Source organism: Phyllostomus discolor, chromosome 3 (assembly GCF_004126475.2).
Source record: "Phyllostomus discolor isolate MPI-MPIP mPhyDis1 chromosome 3, mPhyDis1.pri.v3, whole genome shotgun sequence".
Classification (NCBI taxonomy): Eukaryota; Metazoa; Chordata; class Mammalia; order Chiroptera; family Phyllostomidae; genus Phyllostomus; species Phyllostomus discolor.
Window position 1 is genome coordinate 18,463,990 of NC_040905.2, and position 22,217 is coordinate 18,486,206.

Sequence of the window (22,217 nt, forward strand, 5' to 3'; positions counted from 1 at the left end):
TGTTCTATTGATAAACATCTCTCTCTTTTTCTCTCATCGTCTTTATACTTTGCAGATACTGTCCATCTTCGAGTACTTGAATCTTCCCCAGTTGGCACAGCCATTGGAAGTGTGAAAGCCACAGATGCCGACACTGGGAAAAATGCCGAAGTCGAGTACCGAATTATTGATGGCGATGGGACTGACATGTTTGACATCATAACTGAGAAAGACACACAGGAAGGCATCATAATCGTGAAAAAGGTGCACAGCATCAGTATAAATAATCATCCAACTGTTAGACAGCAGAGATTTCAGAGTGTACTTTCCATTCATACATTATCCACTGTCCTGTTCAAATGTAGTTTATATCACGTGTAGTCTGAGACACATAAAGCCTAAGATCTTGGACCTTTTTACCAATGTTTTGTTGACTGAAGCTTGAAACCTGGGCTGTACAGGATAGGGCAAAACTAGGTTTACCATTGTTCATATGGAAAGTAATACAATAGTTAACAAATGACAACAGAAGAATAGACTCCGCATTTTATGTACTCAGAACTGTAAACTTACTTTTGCCTCACCTTTTATGTGAGATTATACTTCTGAGCCACATTAATAAAAGCCTTCCATAATAAAATTGTTTTCTTAAAGAACACAGTTAATAGCTAATAATGGCAATCTGTCATCACAGTTGGAGGCTCAAAAAGTAGCATACCATCCATCCAGATGTATGAAGTAATAATTAGAGCTGCTAATAAAAAGAGGCAGCATGGATTAGAGGATAATTTAGTTGTTCACGTTTTCCCTCCTGCTACATAAATTAAGCTTTTCTGCTAACATATGCTTATTGATATGGTTTAAAGGTAACTAAAATGTTTATTACAGAGTCAGTATCATCATTATAAAAAAAAATAAGGCTCTGTAAAATTTAAGTCCTCATGAAATATCCTGAGCACTCTGTATGCATAAAGTAACTACTAAGCACTGGAGAATCCATCCTGAGATTCCATCACACTGCCCAAGATACACAACCAGTTTTAAATGGACAGTGACCAGCAAAGGGAAAAGCAGCTTTCTTGTTCATCTTTATAATCAGAAATAATAGTCGTACAAGTGGAATCTCATATAACAGGTGAAAGTTCAATTCATAAAGTACCAGGAATCCATTAAATTCAATGGACATATTACAACATAAACTTAAAAAGATAAGTGAATTTTTTCTTAGAAAAACTAGCAGTGGCCAACACCTCGGCACACACACAGGGTCCATGAACCCATTCTTTTGTAATGAGCCACCACCTTAGGTTCTAATCCTGTCTAATTTGCCAAGATTTAAAATCTCACTTTCCTATGTTCTGATATTATATATTGAATATATTAAAGAGATAAATTAATTCCTATTGACATATAAATATTATTACTTCTATTATTTTTATTTATTTGTTGTTAATGGAAAACTTAGAACTCAATGGGGCTTTAAAAATCATACTATAACTTGGAACATATAATTCAATTGCTCTCACTCGAATTCCATGTTTTCTTATCATTTTTTTTTTTTATACAGCCACTTGACTATGAGAGTCGAAGACTTTACACTCTGAAGGTCGAAGCAGAAAATACCCACGTGGATCCACGTTTTTACTACCTAGGACCCTTTAAAGATACAACGATTGTGAAAATCGCTATAGAAGATGTGGATGAACCTCCTGTTTTTAGCAGGTCCTCCTATCTGTTTGAGGTGCATGAAGATATTGAAGTGGGCACAATTATTGGAACTGTAATGGCAAGGGACCCAGATTCTGCTTCTAGCCCCATTAGGTAATTATGCCTATAGTTAAGATGAAAAGAAAAAATAATTGAAGTAAATATAGATGTCGTGAAGTTCCACTGAAATAGTTAATGCACTGAAAGATAAGGGGGCCCCTCGATAAGTTGTACATAAATCTGTCTCTGTTGCAGGGTGAGGTGTCACGAGCATATGTTCATGACATAGTCTTTTCTGTAAGTCAGTCGGAAAACTAACTGCTGGGCTAGCTTATCACATGTGCAGATATCTTAAGAGCGTCTCCTCCCCAGATGTGACTGCTCTGACCACATGGGCAGATGTGTCTCCTTGCCAGATGTGTTTTCTCTGACTTAGGTAACTTTCCTCTTGAACCAGAGTGTCATGGCTCACTGACAGCCATTTTAGTTGATATACGTGATTCCACTTGGCTTTATATACCGTGTTTTGCCATGTATAATGTGCACCCACATTTGTGGCCCAAACTTTCAGGGAAAAAATTTAAATTTATTTTTATTTATTTGTATTTAGATGCCTGTTTTTTGTATTATAAATCCATTTTAGAATTTATTTTTTAACATATTATGGTACAATAAATTTTCTGTAACAAATAATTACAAAACACAAGAAGAAATACGAGGTATTTTAGGTACTACCTATGTATAATGCACACCTTTATTTTTCCCTCAAAAATTTGGGCACAAAAGTGCACATTATACACAACAAAATACAGTACTTTGTGCCATCTCGATAGAACCAATGTCATTTTATTGGTCCTGCTGTCCACAAAAGGCACACACACTTTGTAATTTGCTTCAGCCCTAATCATTCCCTTAAGCCTGAAATGTGCCCTGAATCATCTGCCTGTCTCTTTAAGGGATTTGTTGTTCTGATTCCTGGTATAGATAAAGGACACTATTTTACTATTTCATCTGCACATTTAAAATGCAACTAAATTACTTCATTTGTGCTTTCACATTCTTAAATAATATGTAAGACTGATAGGAATATTAACAATTAAAATATAATCATAATGTTTCAGGGCAGTTACATTACAGAATTAGAAACTCCCCCATTAATGTTGCCATCAAAGAAGTGGCTTTTATTGTTTTGGTTTTTATCAAAACATATTAGAACATTCCAGAAAGATAAGAGTAAATGGCACTTTGAAAGCTTGAGATGTGATAAACCCACACAAAAAAGTAAACGACTCAAAGTTTTCACTTACTCGTACATTTTAAAGAAATACAGATACCTATATACAATACTCAGCATCAAAATGACTGCTCACTTCCAACTGTCTATTATATATTTTGTATCTCATTTGCTTTCTTAATTCTCAGCAGACTGATTTTGCGTGCCCCTTGTTCCAGGTGGACCAGTCAAATTGGAGTTCAAGTGGTTAGGCAGTTTCCAAGTGCCCTCTTCCCCGCCATCTAGGGAACCTCTAATTTTATGTGCCATGTGACTCGAGCTAGACTTAAACATTCTGTAGGTTCTGCAATATCTTCAGTCAAGACATAGTTTATGTGTGTGTGTACACATTAAAATTCTTATGCGATTTATGTAATTTTATCTAAATATTGTCTAATGTTCACAGATGGCATCACAGGTTACATACTGGCAGGAGAAACGTGTACCTGGTAGTCACGCTAACATCACTTTTCTATAAATGCCTCTTCTCCAATCCATTTATCTTCACTGAAATTGCTGCATTCTTTGGATTTTTTCCCCTTTGAGGCTTTTAAATAACCAATATGCACATTTGATTTAGTCCATTAAATACTTACCCAACATTTTCCTGGCATAGCTCAAAATGGACTTTAATAGGCTGTGATTTTGAAATGACCTTTTTTAAAAAAAATGAGCTAATATCTTTTAAACATTTATTGTAAATCTAATAGCATTGTTAGCTAGCAAAATGAACATATTTCTCCACACAATGGCATACATGTTCATCCTTTTGTAAATTGATGATGACTTTGTCAAAATATGGCTGTGGACTTTTAAAGTATATTTTATTGATTGTACTATTACAGTTTTCTCAATTTTTCTTCCTACTCCCCCCTCCACCCTGCACCCCCTAACCCTCCATCATTCTCCCCTCTTAGTTCATGTCCATGGGTTGTACATATAAGTTCTTTGAATTCTCTGTTTCTTATACCATTTTTTATCGCTCCTCATTTATTTTATGCCTACCAATTATGCTCCTTATTCCCTATACCTTTCCCCCATTCTTCCCCTCCCCCTCCCCACTGAAAACCCTCCACAGTAAAATGACAACAAACTCACAACTATTAACAAGTGAACCTGAGAAAAGAAAAGTAATGAAAACAAAAACTAAGCAAACAACTAGAACAGGAACAGAATCAGAGAAATGGCTTTGGATTTTTGAAACAGTAATATAATATTTAGCCCTAGCCAGTGTAGCTTACTTGGCTGGAACATTGTCCCATAAACCAAAAGGTCACTGGTTCAGTTTGGTTGGGGCACATGCCTAGGTTGTGGGTTTGGTCCCAGTTGAGGAGCACATGAGAGGCAACTAATCAGTGTTTCTTTCTCACATTGATGTTTCTCTCCCTCTCTCTCTCCCTCCTTTCCTCTCTCTCTAAAATCTGTAAGCATGCCCTTGGGTGAGGAATGAATATATATAAAATATTAATTAGGATAGAAGACCAGCAGAAAAGAATCCATTTATCTATAGTATATGCAATAAAATTAATAATTTCACTGATTATTAATGACAGTGTCTATACCGTGAAGATCGTTGCATACTTGTATTTATGCCACGGTGATTTAGAAAATGCAAATAAACATTTCATAATGTTACTCTTAATAGACCATGGAATTTTAAAAATATTTTTAAAGAAATAAAGTATCTTTATTAATGAAATGTAATCATAGAATGATAGTACTGGCATGCTTTAAATTGTCATATATTGTAAATCTGTTCATCTTGATGCAGTAATCAAAAAGATGTACTTAAAATGTGTTTTGGAAATGATTTTGAAAAGGAGGATGAACGTTAACCCACAATTTGCTAATAGGTATTTTAAAAATATGATTTATCAAGATTGAACAAAAACCAGAGTCTTTGTGTCTTCAAGATAATTTCACACAATCCTCTCAATTTTGTCATTATTCCTTTAAAGTAAACTACAAGGACTAATTAGCTCCAAACATGCATAAACTGACTTGGTGAACATGGTGATGTATTATATTGATTTATATATTGACACTTCATGTCATATTTCTGTAGAAATATGGAAGCCTATTATTTCTGTAGAAATAAGGAAGCCTATTATTTGCCAAAATGCCAAATAATTCAGTTATTTCTCTTTCATTTAACAAATATCAATGGATCACCGCATCAGGTATTAGAATGCTTCTTAAGGAGTTCCTAGTCTTTTAGGGAGATGATTCAGTATGAGAAATAATATTCATTGAGTGCCTAGTAGACTCCACATAAGATGCTTGGAGTTTCCATGTTTCATTTCATGTAAGAGATGTGAGATGAAATGAATTCTTATTGCAGTGTGGTAAACGACAGGGATGAATGGTAAAAGGTACTTTATGATAGAAGGGGCAAATAAATTATACTTCAGGTAATTATGGAGCACTCCAAGGAAGAAGTAAAATTTGTGTTGAGTCTTTCAGAAGTAAAAGCATTTTGTTTAACTTGGCATTGAAGTTGTGAATCATTCCAAATGTAGAGATACAATGTTTTGCTTCATTTCTGAATGGTAAGATGTGTAGTTTGAATACAAAACTGATTTCATATTATGTTAATAGAAAGAACTAGAATTACTAAGAGGATCAATGAGTTACTGGTATATTCTATTTAGAACAGATTTAAATTAATTTCTATAGATTTCTGTAAATATACAATTTTGGAACACTACAGGAGATTTTTATGGCACTTTCTCAATTATTTTGTATTACTCACAAAACCTAATTTAAAAATAATATTTAATATACTTTTTTCTTAAAATAAATGATAGCTGTGGCTTAAGGAAAGATATACTATAACTCAGCATTACTCCTGGTCTTGTCCACTTTGTTTCATTTTGTTTTCTCTGTTTTTTAATATTGAAAATTAAATATAACTTGAGGATTATGCTTGCTACCTCAAGAACTATGAAACATTTGTAATCCACTATGTTTGTGAAATGTCAGCGACCAATGATGGTTATAGCTATTTTCAGCTTTGGCTGACAAATCCACAGATAACAGCATTTATCTGAAGTACATCAATCTAGCTGATAAACCTGGTGTGCAGCTCTAGAATGATATCCGACACAATGCCTTTAATCAATTTGCAGAGCATGTTTTTAAATACATATATTAGGATTTTTATTTGATACAAATGTGTAAAAACTTCTATACCAGGCTTTTCTATTTTTAAATTTTCTGTGGTTAAAATATGTACATTTTACAGTGACACATTCTGTAAGAAACTGAAGCTACATAGATCTCATACCATGAAGCTGGCAAATACCATCATGAATTGCTGACCTTCTACTCCAAGGAAATTAATGTTGTCTATGACTTTCTGACTAAGAAAAAGATGTTGCTTCTGGGAATGATCTGTTGCATTAGATCTTACAGTTCCTCAAAAGAATTTTCAGTTAGTAGGTGGTCAGTTGATAATGTAACCACATGTAATACCAACTGTTTTGTTGAAAAAGTACATCATAATCAGTTGAATATGGAAATAGATAATGAAAATAACAAAATTTAGAAGACTAGAATTTGAGTGCAGAACAAAGTGCCACCTCAAGCCTTGGGGAGAACTGTGTGTGTGTGTGTGTGTGTGTGTGAGTGTGTGAGAGAGAGAGAGAGAGAGAGGGAGAGATAAATTGATAATACTGTCTGCATTCTAGATCACTACAGTGTACATTCCTGAAATTATCATATATCTGTGGACTTGTATCTTTTCATTTTACGATGTTTATCATACACACCATCAATAACACTGCCATGTACTTTTCTTGGCCCTCTCTGTTCAGGTTTTCCTTGGATCGCCATACCGACCTTGACAGGATCTTTAATATACATTCTGGAAATGGATCCCTTTATATATCAAAGCCACTTGACCGTGAACTCTCTCAGTGGCACAATCTGACTGTCATAGCTGCTGAAATCAGTAAGATGAATTTTATGTGTATAATATTTAAGATATATTTTCATTTTTATTTTATATTAAAATAATTTCTTTTTATTGCACATGTGATTTATATTTTAATCTGAGTTTTATAAAAGCTTTTCAATACCAAAATTTTTCAATAGTTTTTACATATACTGAGTGATATCTACAGGTCTAGATAAATCTACATTTTATATCAACTAATTAAAATCTATAATTGGGAGCTAAAGATAGGCTCTGTTAAGAAAATAATATGTACTAGATTTGTTTCTTGGACACTAAGAATTAGAATCTGTGCTGGATGCTAGGTGTATATCATTTAATTTTAACAATAAACATTGAGGTAGACACCATTACTTTCATTCCATAAATAAGGAGGCCATAGTAATTGGAATGATTGTAGCAAACACTCTGTGATAGGTATTAGACTAAGAATTTAAATTTAATTTTCTCTTAGTAATATTTTTATTGACCTTATTGGAAAGGGAAGAAAATAAGGTTCCAAGTATTTTAGTAACTCACCCAAAATCACAATGTCAGAAGTAGTGAAATGGGAATTTGAAACTGGTCATTTTGTTTCTAGATCAAGTACTTAATTCTGTACCTAATTTATAGAATTTCATCCACCGAATAGTGGGCAAAACCAAGATTCAAAACCACATATGTCTCTGACAGAAAAAGTTCTTTCCTGTACACAGAGCTGGCTACATATTTGGGGAGCCCAATATAAATTGAAAGTAGCAGGCTTCATATTAAAAATGATTAAGAAATTTAACATGTGATAGCAGAGCAATGAAACAATAGTGTGAGGCCCTGTACAATTAATTGTGCATCAACACTGTCCATATATGCAAACCTGTTCTTGGTTTCTGATGCCTGTACTATGATGGACATGGAGTAGAGCAACTCTTTAAGTTCTTTAAAAAACACATTAATTAGGGGCTGAACCATTATGAAAAACAGCCTATAGATTACCAGATCTGAATACTGAGCTGAATCCACAAACATGTATCAAGGTCAAGGTATTTGAAGCATCCATTCCAGGATTTAGAAGGCCACCAAGAGTCTCAGAAGTATGCAACTAGGCTAAACAGACCATCAGCAATAAATTCAAAGCTTCAAGATAAAGTAAAAGACCCAGCTTCCTCCTTCAGTCTGGCTTAGAAATATGGATGAATGTGATCATCCAAATGGTCCAATGTTTCTATAGTGAGATATAAATGGGCATGCCTTTTAAAACTAGCAGAAGACTTTTGGAGTCTTTTCTTTTAAAGAAAGCCTTTATTTCTATACCCCGCTCCATATCACCATGGGTAGGAGAAATGCCTGACAGGACCCAACCTGGTCATCCCAGAACCACTCTTGCGGTCTGTGCTCTCTGTTGATCCAAGATCCTTATTCAAGCCAGTGAGCTAGAAATTGCATTTTCCATTTCAGATACTTTGAGAAATTTAACTTCTAAAGCTAGTTGAAGTAATTACGGTTCTGTAAAAAGGGAAGCCAATTATGTTCTTCTTTTTTAAAACTAAACCTATTCCTTGCCCTTAAATGAATCAGTCCATGGAGTACCGCTATGGAGTACCGCTGGGACTGTCTACCTGTCAAACCACAGCCGTCAGGGACCCACTATGCTGCACCGGGCGTTCAAGGGAATGAGGAAGAGAGGGGAATGGCACACAAGAAATTGTTTTCACTAGATTTTAAACACTGGGTTGATGGTAAGCGTGCCTACGCCAAGCCCTAAGCAGGGCAGATTGACAACGTGTTTCCAGACCCTGCCTCTAACAGTTTAATTCTACATTCCACTGCAGTATGTCACAGCATGTGGCAAGTACCACTGCAGTAATTATTTAGTGCAGTATACCCTGAATAACTACTTCGTTTCTTCTCTTAAAAAAGCGTTTTAAATGCCATGTGAAGAATAAAAACAAATCTAACCTTAAAGGTCACAGTCAGGGATTGTTGGACACATCGTTGTGGAGACCCATGAGTTCCTCCCCCACGCCTGAAGCCTTAACCATAATCATTGCAAAACATTCTGAGACAGTCAAGCAAAGTTGGTGCTTAAAGACTGATTCCATATCTATACCTCGTTCCTTATTAGTGGAAATTTGTGAGCTAAGCAAGTAGAAAAGATAGCATCTTTCTAAGCCTGAGATTCCTAGATAATGGTTGAATGTCCCCTTCTGGGAGGTATGGAAAAGCCTGTAGAGACATAGGCACAGACTCACCTTTGGACATCATTTTAAGATTCTTGACTGCTGATACTTTCTTGCTACAACAGACTTTGCCTTGATGACTCTGAGAGAGACTCAGGTAGGTGGCAAATGCATGCCAGCTACTATTCAGTGCGATGCTTTCTTGAAATGCTTTATAGTTTTATTTATACATTTGGCTGCAGTGCCTGCTAGTAAAAAGATCAGTGCGGGCACTATTTTTTTGAATAGGTGACTCCAGGGTCGATGCCTTACAAAAGTACATTTATCCCTGTGGGCTTAGCTTTTTCATTTGAAGAGCCTTGGGTTATTTGTAAGAAGGCAGGAGAATCTCTATGTACTATTGTTAGAGAAGGGACTGACGTTGCAGTTTTTTAGATACGAGACTTTTCTCTCTCTCTTGATTCTGTGACAAACTTAGAACGTGAATTGCTACCCACAAAAGAGTTATTTTATGTCAAGAATTAAATTGAAAGAAAACATGTTGCTTAAATGTAAGTAGGTGAAAAGAGCCCATTCTAGGAAATACAGAAGAATCACACCTCCCCGCTCTTCTCCAGGTAACTTGAGATAGTTGAGTGTTCGGCTGCAGCTGACACCCGTGCCTCTGGGTGTGAACAACTGGTCTAGAAATAGCAGAGGTTGGAGAACGGTGAAGAGCATCTTCTCTCTCCACTTTTCCCCGTATGTGCCCCTCTTCACACCCACATGAACAGTAGGAAAGCCAGTGAGCAGGTTGTTATTGTAGGGATGCTTCGTGTGAGGAAAGAACACACAAGCTCTTAAGTAATGTAAGAAAATGAAGAGGATATGAAGGTGATAATAAAGATAACCTTAATTAGAAAAGTCAACACACAGTGGGTACTTAACAACAAATTGATACTTTGATCAGAAGTTTTCATCCATTAATTCATGTAATCTTTCAAATAATTCTGTGAGAAATTTTGCTTTGACTCCTGTTGCATAAACGGAAGCGTTAGGGAGGTGGAGTAAATTAAGCAGAGTCATACAGTGAATGAGGGGTGCACCTGGATGTAAAAGTAGCTCTCTGTTTGACTCCAGGGTCTGAGCTCTTTAATCATCTGACACATTAAGAAAAACAATATGCAGCAATAGATTAGCAAGTGGGAAATCAGAACCCGAGAACTGAATACATGTGGGTTAAGAAGACTGAGGAAAGGCTGAAGAGGACAGGTATTTGAAAGTTTCTCTTGAAAAGAGGGAGGAAAAGTAAATAGACTTCCAGATGGATTTAGAATTGCTTGCCTTCATACTACTTCCACCTTATGAATGTCCCTACTGAGTAATTGGTTCTTACACAATATTTTTAAAAAGTCCTGATCTCTTTATTTTAGTAACATAATTGCACGGAGAGAAAGGAGAAGAAATAAATTCTTTCTGAATTGTGACACACTCCCTATTTGCACATGATACAAATAGGGGTTTTTACCCTCGTATCCAAAAAGTATTTGGATAAAATTAGATAATTTTTTTTAGAGGTGGTATTTATTTATTTTCTAGAGAGGTGAGGAGGGAGGGAGAAAGACAGGGAGAGAAACATCAATGTGTTGTTGCCTCTCATGCATCCCCAACTGGGGACCTGGCCCACAACCCAGAAATGTGCCCTGACTGGGAATGGAACCTGTGACCCTTTGGTTTGCAGGCTGGTACTCAATCCATGGACCCACACCAGCCAGGGCAGAAAGATAACTTTAACAAGGGTAAATGCTATTACTCCTAACTTGTATTCATGGAGACTGCTAAATAAGATTGTGTCTGTCCCTCAGGTCATGTGCTCTTTGCATTTTGTTTTGCTTTAGCTAATCATCTCCTTTCTCCTTTTACCTTGATCTTCAGCCTAAGTTCACCAAAGTTCACACAGAAGTTGAATTCTATCCAAAAGCTGAGATTTTGGTGTCACGAAGGATGATGAATATAATCTGAATTTAAAATTTCAAAATACTCTCAGATATGTGTACAAGGGCCTAGAAATATCCTTAGTGGAGATAATGTAATTATGATTGATATGAGGCTGTTACCCAAGGCTAAGCTACATAGACATTTTTATTTTAAAATTGCATTTTCCAATGGAAATAATTGTCAAGTGCATCTTTTTATGTGAAAAGTTTGATGCTCTTGTTTTTAGCATTTGTACCAAAATATTGTATTTATTATATTATAGGTTACTGGAGAGCTAATCTGTTACAGAGAATTTTGTCTGGACTGTTGAAATAATACTAGCAACAATTATATTAGTGAAATATATTTCATTGCAAATTGCTATCCATTTTGTAAAATTAGTAGCTATATATTAAAATTTCCAAAAGGAGAGTTGAGAGTAGCCGTTTGAATGCATTTCAGTGATAAAAACAGTCAGAGGGTAGGTTGTAATATAAGAACTACTGCTTAGGAGCTAATGATGTTGGGCAAGTTACTAATTTATTAAAAACTAGTTCTTCCTCCAATAAAGTCAGAGAAGATTAAGTAATATAATGATGTATAAAAAGCTTTATTAAATATTTGTTTTTGTGATATATATATGTTTATACATATATATTTGAACAGTAAGGACACAAATACAATATGAACTCAATTACACTGGATTGTGCTTTTAAAAATATTTTCCAAAATAATAATGGTACTCTTGAGCCCAATGACTGAATTCATGACTACTTAATTAGGCTCTTAGTAATTGTCTTTATTGCGTGTGCTCATTATGTGAGTGGAATTGCCATGATGCTTATTTGTGTGTGAGCACTTAATATCCGCAGACACTTATATAAAGTAAATCTGGGGCAAACTGTGTCTCCCTAAATTTTTCCTTTCCCTTTTCTAGCCAATCCGAAAGAGATGACTCGCGTGGCTGTTTTTGTGAGAATTTTGGATGTTAATGACAATGCCCCACAGTTTGCTGTGTTTTATGACACTTTTGTATGTGAAAATGCCAGACCAGGACAGGTGAGTGAGTACTCCTAAGATTGAAATGCATAGGGAGATTTTGACAGCATGGTTAAATATTTTCTTTTCTTAATCTTGAGAGGAATGAGAAAATAAAGGTAAGAACACTCATATAAAGTCCCAGTAACATAACGAAGAGCAAACATGCACACGCTGATGTTTCTAAGGTTGAAGATCTTATACATAGTGGTATAGAAAATTTCATATGTGTTTTGTAAATCTCTAATATATATAAGATTTTATGTTGCCACAAAAAATAAGGTGTAAGAAAAACTTGAGGTTTTAAATTTCAAAAACAAAAACAAATAAACAAACAACAAAAAAAGGAAAACCATCAGCTGTGCCATTAGGTAGAGACTGATAGCTGATAGATGGCAGGTAGAAGTTGGGAAGAGCACAGACCAGTATGTGGCATCAACAGCGCAATCAGTCCGTATCTCACTGTACACAAACGCGGCTCGAAGTGGGGCCGCCGAGTTGGCTCCTCACGTCTGCACTTGCATTTTATCATTATAGCAACACATAAAATGCATAATGACTTAGTTTTCGTCCTTTAAACCATTTTTCCTCTAGCAGCTTTGTTTATAACTCTTTAAGTCTTTTCCTCAGTGGACTCATTTTGTTGTTTGAAAAGCTCCAGCATATATAAGAAATGCTCTTAATTAGTTTGAGTGCTATCTTCACAGAAGGAAGCTGCATCTTATAAATAATAATTGGAAATCAAATTTGATTTACTAAAGAAAGAGAAGCCATCGTAAAACTGTGTGGTGTTTTGACATCATGTGATGCTCTTTATAAACATCAATGTCATTGTTACATTTTTATGTAAATTACATTGTGGAATAACTTCAGATTCTTCTGCAGATTGTAACAGGAATTCAATAGCCTGTCTATTGTTTGAAATGGTAAAATTGTTGCAGTAGGATTCTTTTTTATTTGAAAATATTACAGAAATGTTTAATTTGGAATATTTAAGTGACTTAGCTGCTTAAAAACTACTTTTTAATAAAACAGTGTGTGCGCTGAAAATACCATTCCAAATAGTCCTCTGCTTGCCAGGCTCAGCATGATATAAGTTGAAGCTGCTTCTAAAAAAAAGATAAAATACCCACTTGGCAACTGCCGCATACACTGCTTCTTCTACAGTTATTTTATTTGATTTTCAAAAGATATCTTTTTCAGAGCATTGGGGTCATTATAAAGACTGATTTCCAACTGTGTTCAAAATATACAAAATAAGGGATTGTGTTTATTTTTCCTTATGCTTTGTCAAAATTTACCTGGCTCAGTAAGTTCATATTTTTGGAATTCTAAACAAAAGTTGGCATATTGAAGGAAAATATCATCAAATAAAAGATGATTTAATAAAAACGTAGTTAGCCTATTTTGACAAACATGACAGGAGAAACATGATTAATCAATTTTGTCTCATTGGCTGCATATGCGATAGTCTCTCATGGCAGTTGTTTTTAGTAAGAGCAGTTTGTTAAATGTTGTTTTGGTCTCATAGGCTGCAACATGATTGCTTGAACAAACTTATATATACCCAGTGCTGGATTCTAGGTTCTGACATCTTGGCAGGAAAACTCAAAGTGGTTATTGGGTAAAGTCCTTCTAGCAGATCCTTTATTGTAATTCATTTGCTAACTCTGTCTTTCCTCCCCCAAAGGAGTAAGAGCTTCCGTAGGGCTTCTGTGTGTGCTTTAGTTGTTTACAGAGTAGTTCAGTCCACCCAATGCTCCTCTAAATCAAGTGCTCTTTAAGAGTAGCGATTTAGAACAACAGCAGGGAAAATAATTCCATTCAGATGGTATGTGGACAAAATGAAAGGACAGAAGTAAAGCTAATTGCCACCCTCGACTCCTTTCTTGTCAAAGGGTAGAAGACTTCCCCCTGGGAAAAGATACAACTTACAATTGATGTAGCATTAATCTTACCTTCTGGTTTCTGACCTAGGGCACTAGACTCTCCATTTTTTCCTTCTCTGAGAGAAGGTAGGGGAGCTTGAATAAGACAAGAAGCGAGGACCTGAGCTTTTTTTATTCTTTTTTTCCATTTTCCCTCATACATGCCCCACTCTTTCAATCAATAAAATATATTTCAACAATATTTAATCTCTGTGGGAAGGAAATAACATTTCCTTCTCACAAATCTCCCTGGGTCTCGCCCAGGAGAGAGTGCCACTTCCATGCACTTACACACTACCATCCACAGTACCTGCACTCCAGGCCCTCTTCACACGCAACATATCTTGTACATGTTTTCTTTAAAACAGTGTTTAATTTCTTCCCTAACAACTAAAAGTGTCTCTTTACCAGGATGAAGAGAATGTTTTCATCAATAGAAACTATTAGTCTTCTTATATTAAAACGTAGTGACCAGTTTTCTAACTTTAAGCATCTTAAAATCCATGCATCACCCTACATGCCATTATACAGTAGCAGGATTACTAAAACACCCTTCAAGTTGAGTTAAGGTTATTCTTGAATAGCCCAGCAAAAATGTAAACAAATTATACAACTGCTAGGGGGCTAAAGTCGAAGTGACTTGACCTGTGTCTGTTATCTGTATGCCTAAAATGGATCCTGGACATCACTAGTTATATTTTTCCCTAATTGCGACAACGTCTTTCTTTCTTTTGTTTTTTTTTTTTTCCTTTTTCTTCTTGAAGTGGATCAAAATGCATTTGTCTCCAGTGGAAATAAAGTAGCTAGTGCTTTTACAGAGAGACAGAGGAAATAGTACTATCTCCCTCTTATTAACTTCTGATTTCTATTGCAATGCTTTATGGTGATATACCAAAACAAAGTACTGTGATTTTTTGATGCATGGCTGAAAATGAAAAAGGAATAACAGATTGAAAAGTAAATGCTGGACGTGGAGAAGTTGGACACCAGAAGCCAAGTTGTGTCTCAAATTAAAAAAAAATTATGAGAAGGAGGTAAAAGCTTCCACCTGCAATAGAGAATTCTTAGGGTCATAAATGTATGTTGTAATCTGATAAAGATTTCTGACATGCAATTCTATTGTATTTGTATTAATATGAGCTTCACTTATTTCCTTCATAACATTTAATGAAAATGTATAAGTGAATCACTGATTTTGAAATCTACAATGCTACCATCTTTTATTAAAATAATATATTTTAATCTAGAATTTTTATGTAAATCTTTATAATTTCTTATAGGTATATGTAAATATGTGGCCATTTGTTCCCTTAAATATGTATTTTGGTCCATAAAAATGAACTGTCATTGTAATTTGTAATCATAGTTGCACGTGTATATTTATTATGAGGCATAATTTTTATTTTAAAAGGTCATTTGCTTTACTGTTACATTTTTATCATTTATGTGTCTATATGTGAGTGTTAATATATTAATCTCAAAGAATTTTCATTAGTCTACTATATTTCTTAATATATTATTTCACTTATTCAATTTTTTATCCTTTGTTTATTCTTATAAGTCACTATTTAAAAAATAAAATTCTTTAGACTGCTCAACAAACAGGTCAGTCAAGAAACTTTTTTTTTGTATTTTAACCTATATATTTGAAGATTATTAGTTCATATTATTTTAACATTTTTCTCTGTAATTCCTTCATATATGTACCATCTTTCAGTTTTCTACTGAATGAATAGCTATTAGCCATAAATTCTTTCTTCTATGTAAATTTAAATTACCACTAACATTTCACAAAGAAGTTATACTTTAAATTATATTCTTAAATTATTCAAAATTTTCAGTTTTTGCTGCGTGTTTCTAGACAATGAATATTTATCTTTGTTACAATTATATCTATTATATCACTTTAAAATAAATCATTAGGGTTGTAATTAAATAAGGATTGCCTCGAATTTACCACATTTTAATTTTTTTAAAGAGCTTTAAGTAAAATAACACAGTACAGTTAAAATAATTTCTCTATTTTTTCTAATTTACATCATGCTTTAAATATGAAATCCCTCTTTCAATCAACAAAAACATCAGGAGTAAATATTACTACTAAAGATCCATACATTGTTTTGGGTTGTTTTTTTTTTGAAGTTTTAAAACATTTATTATACTTTTTTGCATATTCTGGAATTTTGTTTCTTTTTAAATTAAAATATTTTTTATTGTTGTTCAAGTATATTTATCTCCATTTTCCCCCCACTACTCCCACCCGCCCCTTCCGATTCCCCACCTCCCACCCTGGATTCTACCTCCCTTTGGCTTTGTCCATGTGTCCTTTATACATGTTCCTTGATGACCCTTCCACTTTCCCTCCGTTATCCCTTCCCCCTCTCCTCTGGTTACTATCAGTTTGTTCTTTATTCCAATGTCTCTGGCTATGTTTTGTTTGCATGTTTATTTTGTTGATGAGGTTCCACTTATAGGTGAGATCATGTGGTATTTGTCTTCCTTCTGCTGCCTGGCTTATTTCACTTAGTGTCATGCTCTCCAGATCCATCCATGAGTGAATGGAGTAAAAAGTATTTACTTTTTAGTTAAGCATAAATTTGACCATTTCTGTAGGAATCAGTACATGTATTTAGCTACTTTGGAAGCTCTTTTGCAAAATTAAAATATGCAAAAATGTATGCACAATGTTATGTGATAGACAAAGTGGATCTGTATGCCAAAAATAGAGTTATGCTACATAGATATGTATAATATTAATTAATCATATAATGTGTTCAAGGCAATGATCTGATTGTAGTATAAGGTGTTAAATTTTCTCCTTTGTTAGTTGGTAGCTTCTTATATTGTCTCTTACCCCAAATAAATCAAAGAGTTGACTCTGATAAAATAACCATTCTTTATAGTGTGATATGTTCAATTTAAAATGTATAATTTTATTGACAGTGCAAATGAAGTGAACTCTTACTGTTAAAGTAGATAGTAAAGTATTTGTCTTTCCTTCCTTTAAGACTTATGTATAATCTTGTCTGTAGAATTTATACATTTTTTGAATTGTTTTTGCTTTACTTTTAATGAGAAAAGCCATAATGAAAATAACTTTCTAAATTTTCTTGACATTAAATTCTCCCAGATCGATATTTAAATATATATGAAATAACCTACTCACTTTAAATCCTATATCTTAATGAATAACATTTTCAAGGAAATATTACCATTTGACATTTTGAAGGAACGAATAATATTTAAGAAAAATTGAGAGAGAGAGAGACAACAGAGACAGTAACACAGAGGGAGAGTGAGAAAGAAAAATATAGAGACTTGGTTAAAATCAAAGCGACAATAAAAAGAGTTGAATAATTCTAATAAAGATAAATGCATGAGGAAAAAAGTCATTTGCCTTTTAACATTTTTAGACAAAGTTGGATGTCAAAAAATTACATATTATAAAGGAGTTATATCCATGGAAGCTTGAAAACTATGCATTTTTCTCTTTTCTGCAGCTAATACAGACTATAAGTGCAGTAGACAAAGATGACCCTTTAGGCGGACAGAAATTTTTCTTCAGTTTAGCTGCTGTCAACCCAAACTTCACAGTACAGGACAACGAAGGTAAATCGTGAAACATGTTCATTATGCTTTACGGTGGTCTACAAGACATTTCCCCCGAAGTAACAATCGCCATGTACATGATGTGTTAATTTATTGATCTACATTACAAGAATTTTATCAGAGGATAAAAAACATCTGATAATGTTTTTATCAGGTATTTAATGAGATATTATGGCAGTTTTTTGATTGACAGTGTTTACTTTCTTAAATTTTAAAATAATAAAATATGTGAAGGAGTCTCTATGTGGGTCCTCATTAAAAGATTGAATCTTGAAAACATTAGAAAGGCTGGAAATAGCCCTGGCTGGCATAGCTCAGTGGATTGAGCGCGGGCTGGGAACCAAAGTGTCCCAGGTTTGATTCCCAGCCAGGGTGCATTCCTGGGTTGCAGGCCATAACCCCCAGCAACCACACATTGATGTGTCTCTCTTTCTCTCTCTTTCTCTCTCTCTTTCTCTCTCTCTCTCTCTCTCTCTCCCTCTTTCCCCCTCCCTCCCTTCCCTCTCTAAAAATAAATAAATAAAATCTTAAAAAAAAAAAGGCTGGAAATAATCAATTGCCTCAGCAAAAAGCACAGGACACAAGAAGAGGAGTGAGAAGGAGAAACCACAGATTAGTTTGTGATGGGATTAAGCACCAAAGATTGCAGGGAGTGGGGTGGAGGTGGATGAGGACCTGGGGGGATAAATGGTAATGGAAAAATACAATTAAAAAATAAACCATTTTAAAGAAAATGTAGTTGCAAGGGCAAGACATGCTATTCTCCTGCATAATGCATGGATTTTATGTCTCTGTAATCAAAAATACCAAAATTATATATTTTTTTGTATTTACAAAAAAAGGTCAAAATATATTTTAGAAGAAAAGGATATGCAAATGGTTAGTATTTTTAAAAAGTTTAACAGCTCTTCCTTTGGAGAATACATGTGGTAATTAGTCTAGTCTAAACAGAAGTATATAATTAGAGCTTTTCTTTCCTTCATAAATTTATGTTACACTAATCACATCAGCTAGTTTTTATTAAAAGGCATATTTATTTTAGATCATCTGTAGATGCAGTTGTTCTTCAAATAAACCTAACTACACTGGAACATTTACAAAACCATCATAACAGTGCACTTATGCTGGCAGAGCCGGGTTGCTACAGCATCTCTGGGTGGCTTTCAGAGCATCAGAATCCAGTTTAAGGTCATGAATAGTTTTATATTGAGCCAACTAGTATCTGTGATACTTGATGCAGTAGCAATATTGCACACGTGTGCTCACTCTGACTTTTTTGCAATGTCTAAGATTTCTATCTCTCTGGACACCTAAAATACCTGCGATTGGAAAAGTTAACATACAATTGGCATTTAGAATACAAAAGACCCAGTGATATCTGAATATCATAAAACACAACACCCAGATTTAAATTTGCTGACAACATAAAGACAGAACTCAGACTGGACGTATTATAACTTTTCCTAATTGAATTTTAATTTCTTGTTTTTTGTTCCCATAAAACTGAGCCCTGGGTCCCAACAAGCACTTGTCAATTTTGGAAACTGATAGGGACTTTAAATAGTGTGATTTAAATACAGAGCATTTCACAGTTATTGGGAAAACAATTCAAGGTTAATCTTAACCTTTGACAAGTACTACTTTGACAAGTAGTACAATTTTCCTGTATTAGGAAGAGTTCATGAGCCTCTGTTACTGAAATCAAGGGTCAAAGCCACATGAATGTAAATCTGAACATGTCACTACATAGAATACCACTAAAGTCTGATGGGATATTTGACTTAATCCTGCATAAATTACTACTTTTCTGTTTTTGAGTGGATTTGCAAGAAATTCCAGTAACATGGGAATTCCCTTAATGTTTCTCTTCCTGATAAAATATCCTAGTGTTCATTTATAGGTTGATCTTAAAAATGTTTAATTCTATGATATCATTAATTTAAAAAACAATAATTTCTTGCTTCTGTGATACCACATTTGGGGATTTTCATTACTATGATTTCCTTACTTTCCATTAACTTTATGTCAAAAGCATTATTATATGATGATTTTCTGAATATTTACAAATGATTTAAATAGAATGGTTAGTTGAGCGTAAAACTTTGGTTCTTCAACATATCAAGGCTTTTGTATACAAAGTTAAGATTTAGCAACTTTTAGAAAGTTAAAGTATGAGGTAAGAAATTCTAAAAACACCTACATGTATATAAATTTTATTTTAGTATAGGTTTGAGAATAGAGGAATTGGTATCCTAATACTTCTTGAAAGATAAGTCCAAATTGTAAAATTATCAGTATTTTACTTCATTTTAAAAACCTGCTTTTATACGTCTATTTTGCTAATGTACTTTCATAGCTTATTTAACTGATATAGTAGAATTTAACTTCTCACTAACAATTCAGAAAATGATTGTTTTAGGTTAAACCACTGTACCTGCAGGAAAAAAAAAAGTTTTGTTTTCTGTCCTATTTGATTTGACTATTGACTAACCCACTCCCTCCCCTATATGGGCATTTTAAACAGCCTTATGGGATTGACTAAACTGGACTAAAAGCACTGGTCAAACCTAGTAGAAAATGATTATCCAAGTATATATTGATTTTATTTTTAGTACATATTGGTTACATAGAAGATATCTTTTTTATTAATCCCCATTCCCCCATTGATGGATACTGGGTGAGCTGTCAGATAAAGAAATATCACTACAGTGTACTTGGTAGTGGGATGCTGGACTTTATTAAACCCTGCCTTTTCCTGCATGTCTGTCAGACACTCCACACTGGTGTCGTCTTTGACTGTCACCCATACTTAAAGTTATGCATTATATTCACTTTAATGGGTGGAAATCGAAGTTCAGAAATATTAAGTAACTCGTTCACTGCTGTCCATATATTGGAACTTATGAAGTTTCTTGATTAGATTATTGATTCTAAAACCACAACTTTACTGAAAAATTCCCCCTTCATATCTTCTGCATGAACATTGAATTAATGTGTTGTGATGTGTGTGGGTCTGTGCAGACACACACCTACGCACATTTGTAAATAAAAAACGTTTACTGTAATTTTTTACTGGGTATGGATGATATATGCTTCTGAGTATTTGTTTCTGAAAACAATATACTATCATCTATGTAGTCTTGACAAATGATTCACATACAAAAATTTACCATTTTGAAAACATCCGTGAATTAGTTGAAAATCTAATGTATTAATGTATAAGCAATGATAGTATTAGATTCCTCAAGCTATCTAATTTGTCTTATCTATATTTTAACTGTATCGTGTGCATTTTAAACAAAAATCGACGTCAGTGTTATATTTTCCACATACATCGCCTTCTCTATATGTCAGAACCTTGGGGATCAGGATGAGACAAATTTGCTGGTCTGAGTCATTTATCCTATTTAAAAATTTATTTTAGATAATACTGCCAGAATTTTAACCAGAAAAAATGGATTCAACAGACATGAAATAAGTAGCTACCTGCTGCCCGTGGTGATCTCCGACAACGATTACCCGATCCAGAGCAGCACCGGCACGCTGACCATCCGCGTGTGCGCCTGCGACGGCGAGGGCAACATGCAGTCGTGCAGCGCCGAGGCCCTGCTCCTCCCCGCCGGCCTCAGCACCGGCGCCCTGATCGCCATCCTTCTCTGCATCGTTATCCTGCTGGGTAAGGAACTTCAGAGAAAACGTGATTCGCTCTTAGGCTGCTCACTGTAGGGTACCTATAGATAAGAAATGTTACTGTTAAACCCCAACAAACAAACCCCAATACTTAAGATAGACGTAAGTTAACAATAGAATGTTCATATTAAAATATTTTATCCGATCAGACTCATTACCTTCCTTTTTTAAGGTAATAAATGAAACAGAAAGTAAAATAATGAAACTGCAATAATTTAGAGATATTCAGAATACATTTTCTAATGTTACACAGTTTCTGAATGTATGAACCAAGGTAAGATACGGTATACATAGATTTTTTTCCAGTAAATCTAAAGTTTATCTACACATTTTTTCATGGCTGGATGGAGGCCTCACCATTTTACCTCTTCACTGAAATAACGTTCAAATAGCCCTTTTTACTTGGTACACTTGTCCCTAAAACAATAATACTGGATTTTAGAATCTAGAGCAAATTGTTTTCTGACTGCCTTTGAATTAAGATTCAGGATGAATTACTCTGTAGTTGCATTATCATAAAACCATGTGAGTAGTCCTGTGACCCTAATAAAAAAAAACACAGCATCTGATGTTTTAAGAAGCAGTGAAATGAACTTGGATTTTGGAGCCCAAGACCCCCACATGCAAATCTCGTCCCATTGAGGACTTAGGCTCTAACCTAGGAGTTAGGATGGGACACATTCAGTTTTATAACAATAATAAATCCCATAGTCTGTAACTGTTTGTTCAAAAGAGGCTAAATAAAAGGATATTTTCTTCATATACATATATATTTAGTAATTGAATTCATCTCTGTTTTTTCAAAACAACATCTTAAAACATCCTGACCAAAATGAGGATGAGAAACTAATGCAACCAGAGGGAATTTAATATTATTTTTCTTCTATCTTTTATTCAATTACCATTATTATAACTAAAATTATTAT

At 34.4% G+C, this 22,217-nt stretch overlaps 1 protein-coding gene across 2 annotated transcripts in view; it reads left to right on the top strand.

The window, feature by feature from the left end:
- LOC114510289 (cadherin-10) overlaps window positions 1-22,217 on the top strand; it is a 138,476-nt gene that overhangs the window by 114,419 nt on the left and 1,840 nt on the right. For both annotated transcript variants that reach the window (XM_028528949.2, XM_028528944.2), the window contains exons 6-11: window positions 56-243; window positions 1,547-1,800; window positions 6,775-6,911; window positions 11,964-12,085; window positions 17,493-17,601; window positions 21,026-21,277. In XM_028528949.2, coding sequence (XP_028384750.1) covers window positions 56-243; window positions 1,547-1,800; window positions 6,775-6,911; window positions 11,964-12,085; window positions 17,493-17,601; window positions 21,026-21,277 — 1,062 coding nt within the window. The remainder of the gene's footprint in view (window positions 1-55; window positions 244-1,546; window positions 1,801-6,774; window positions 6,912-11,963; window positions 12,086-17,492; window positions 17,602-21,025; window positions 21,278-22,217) is intronic.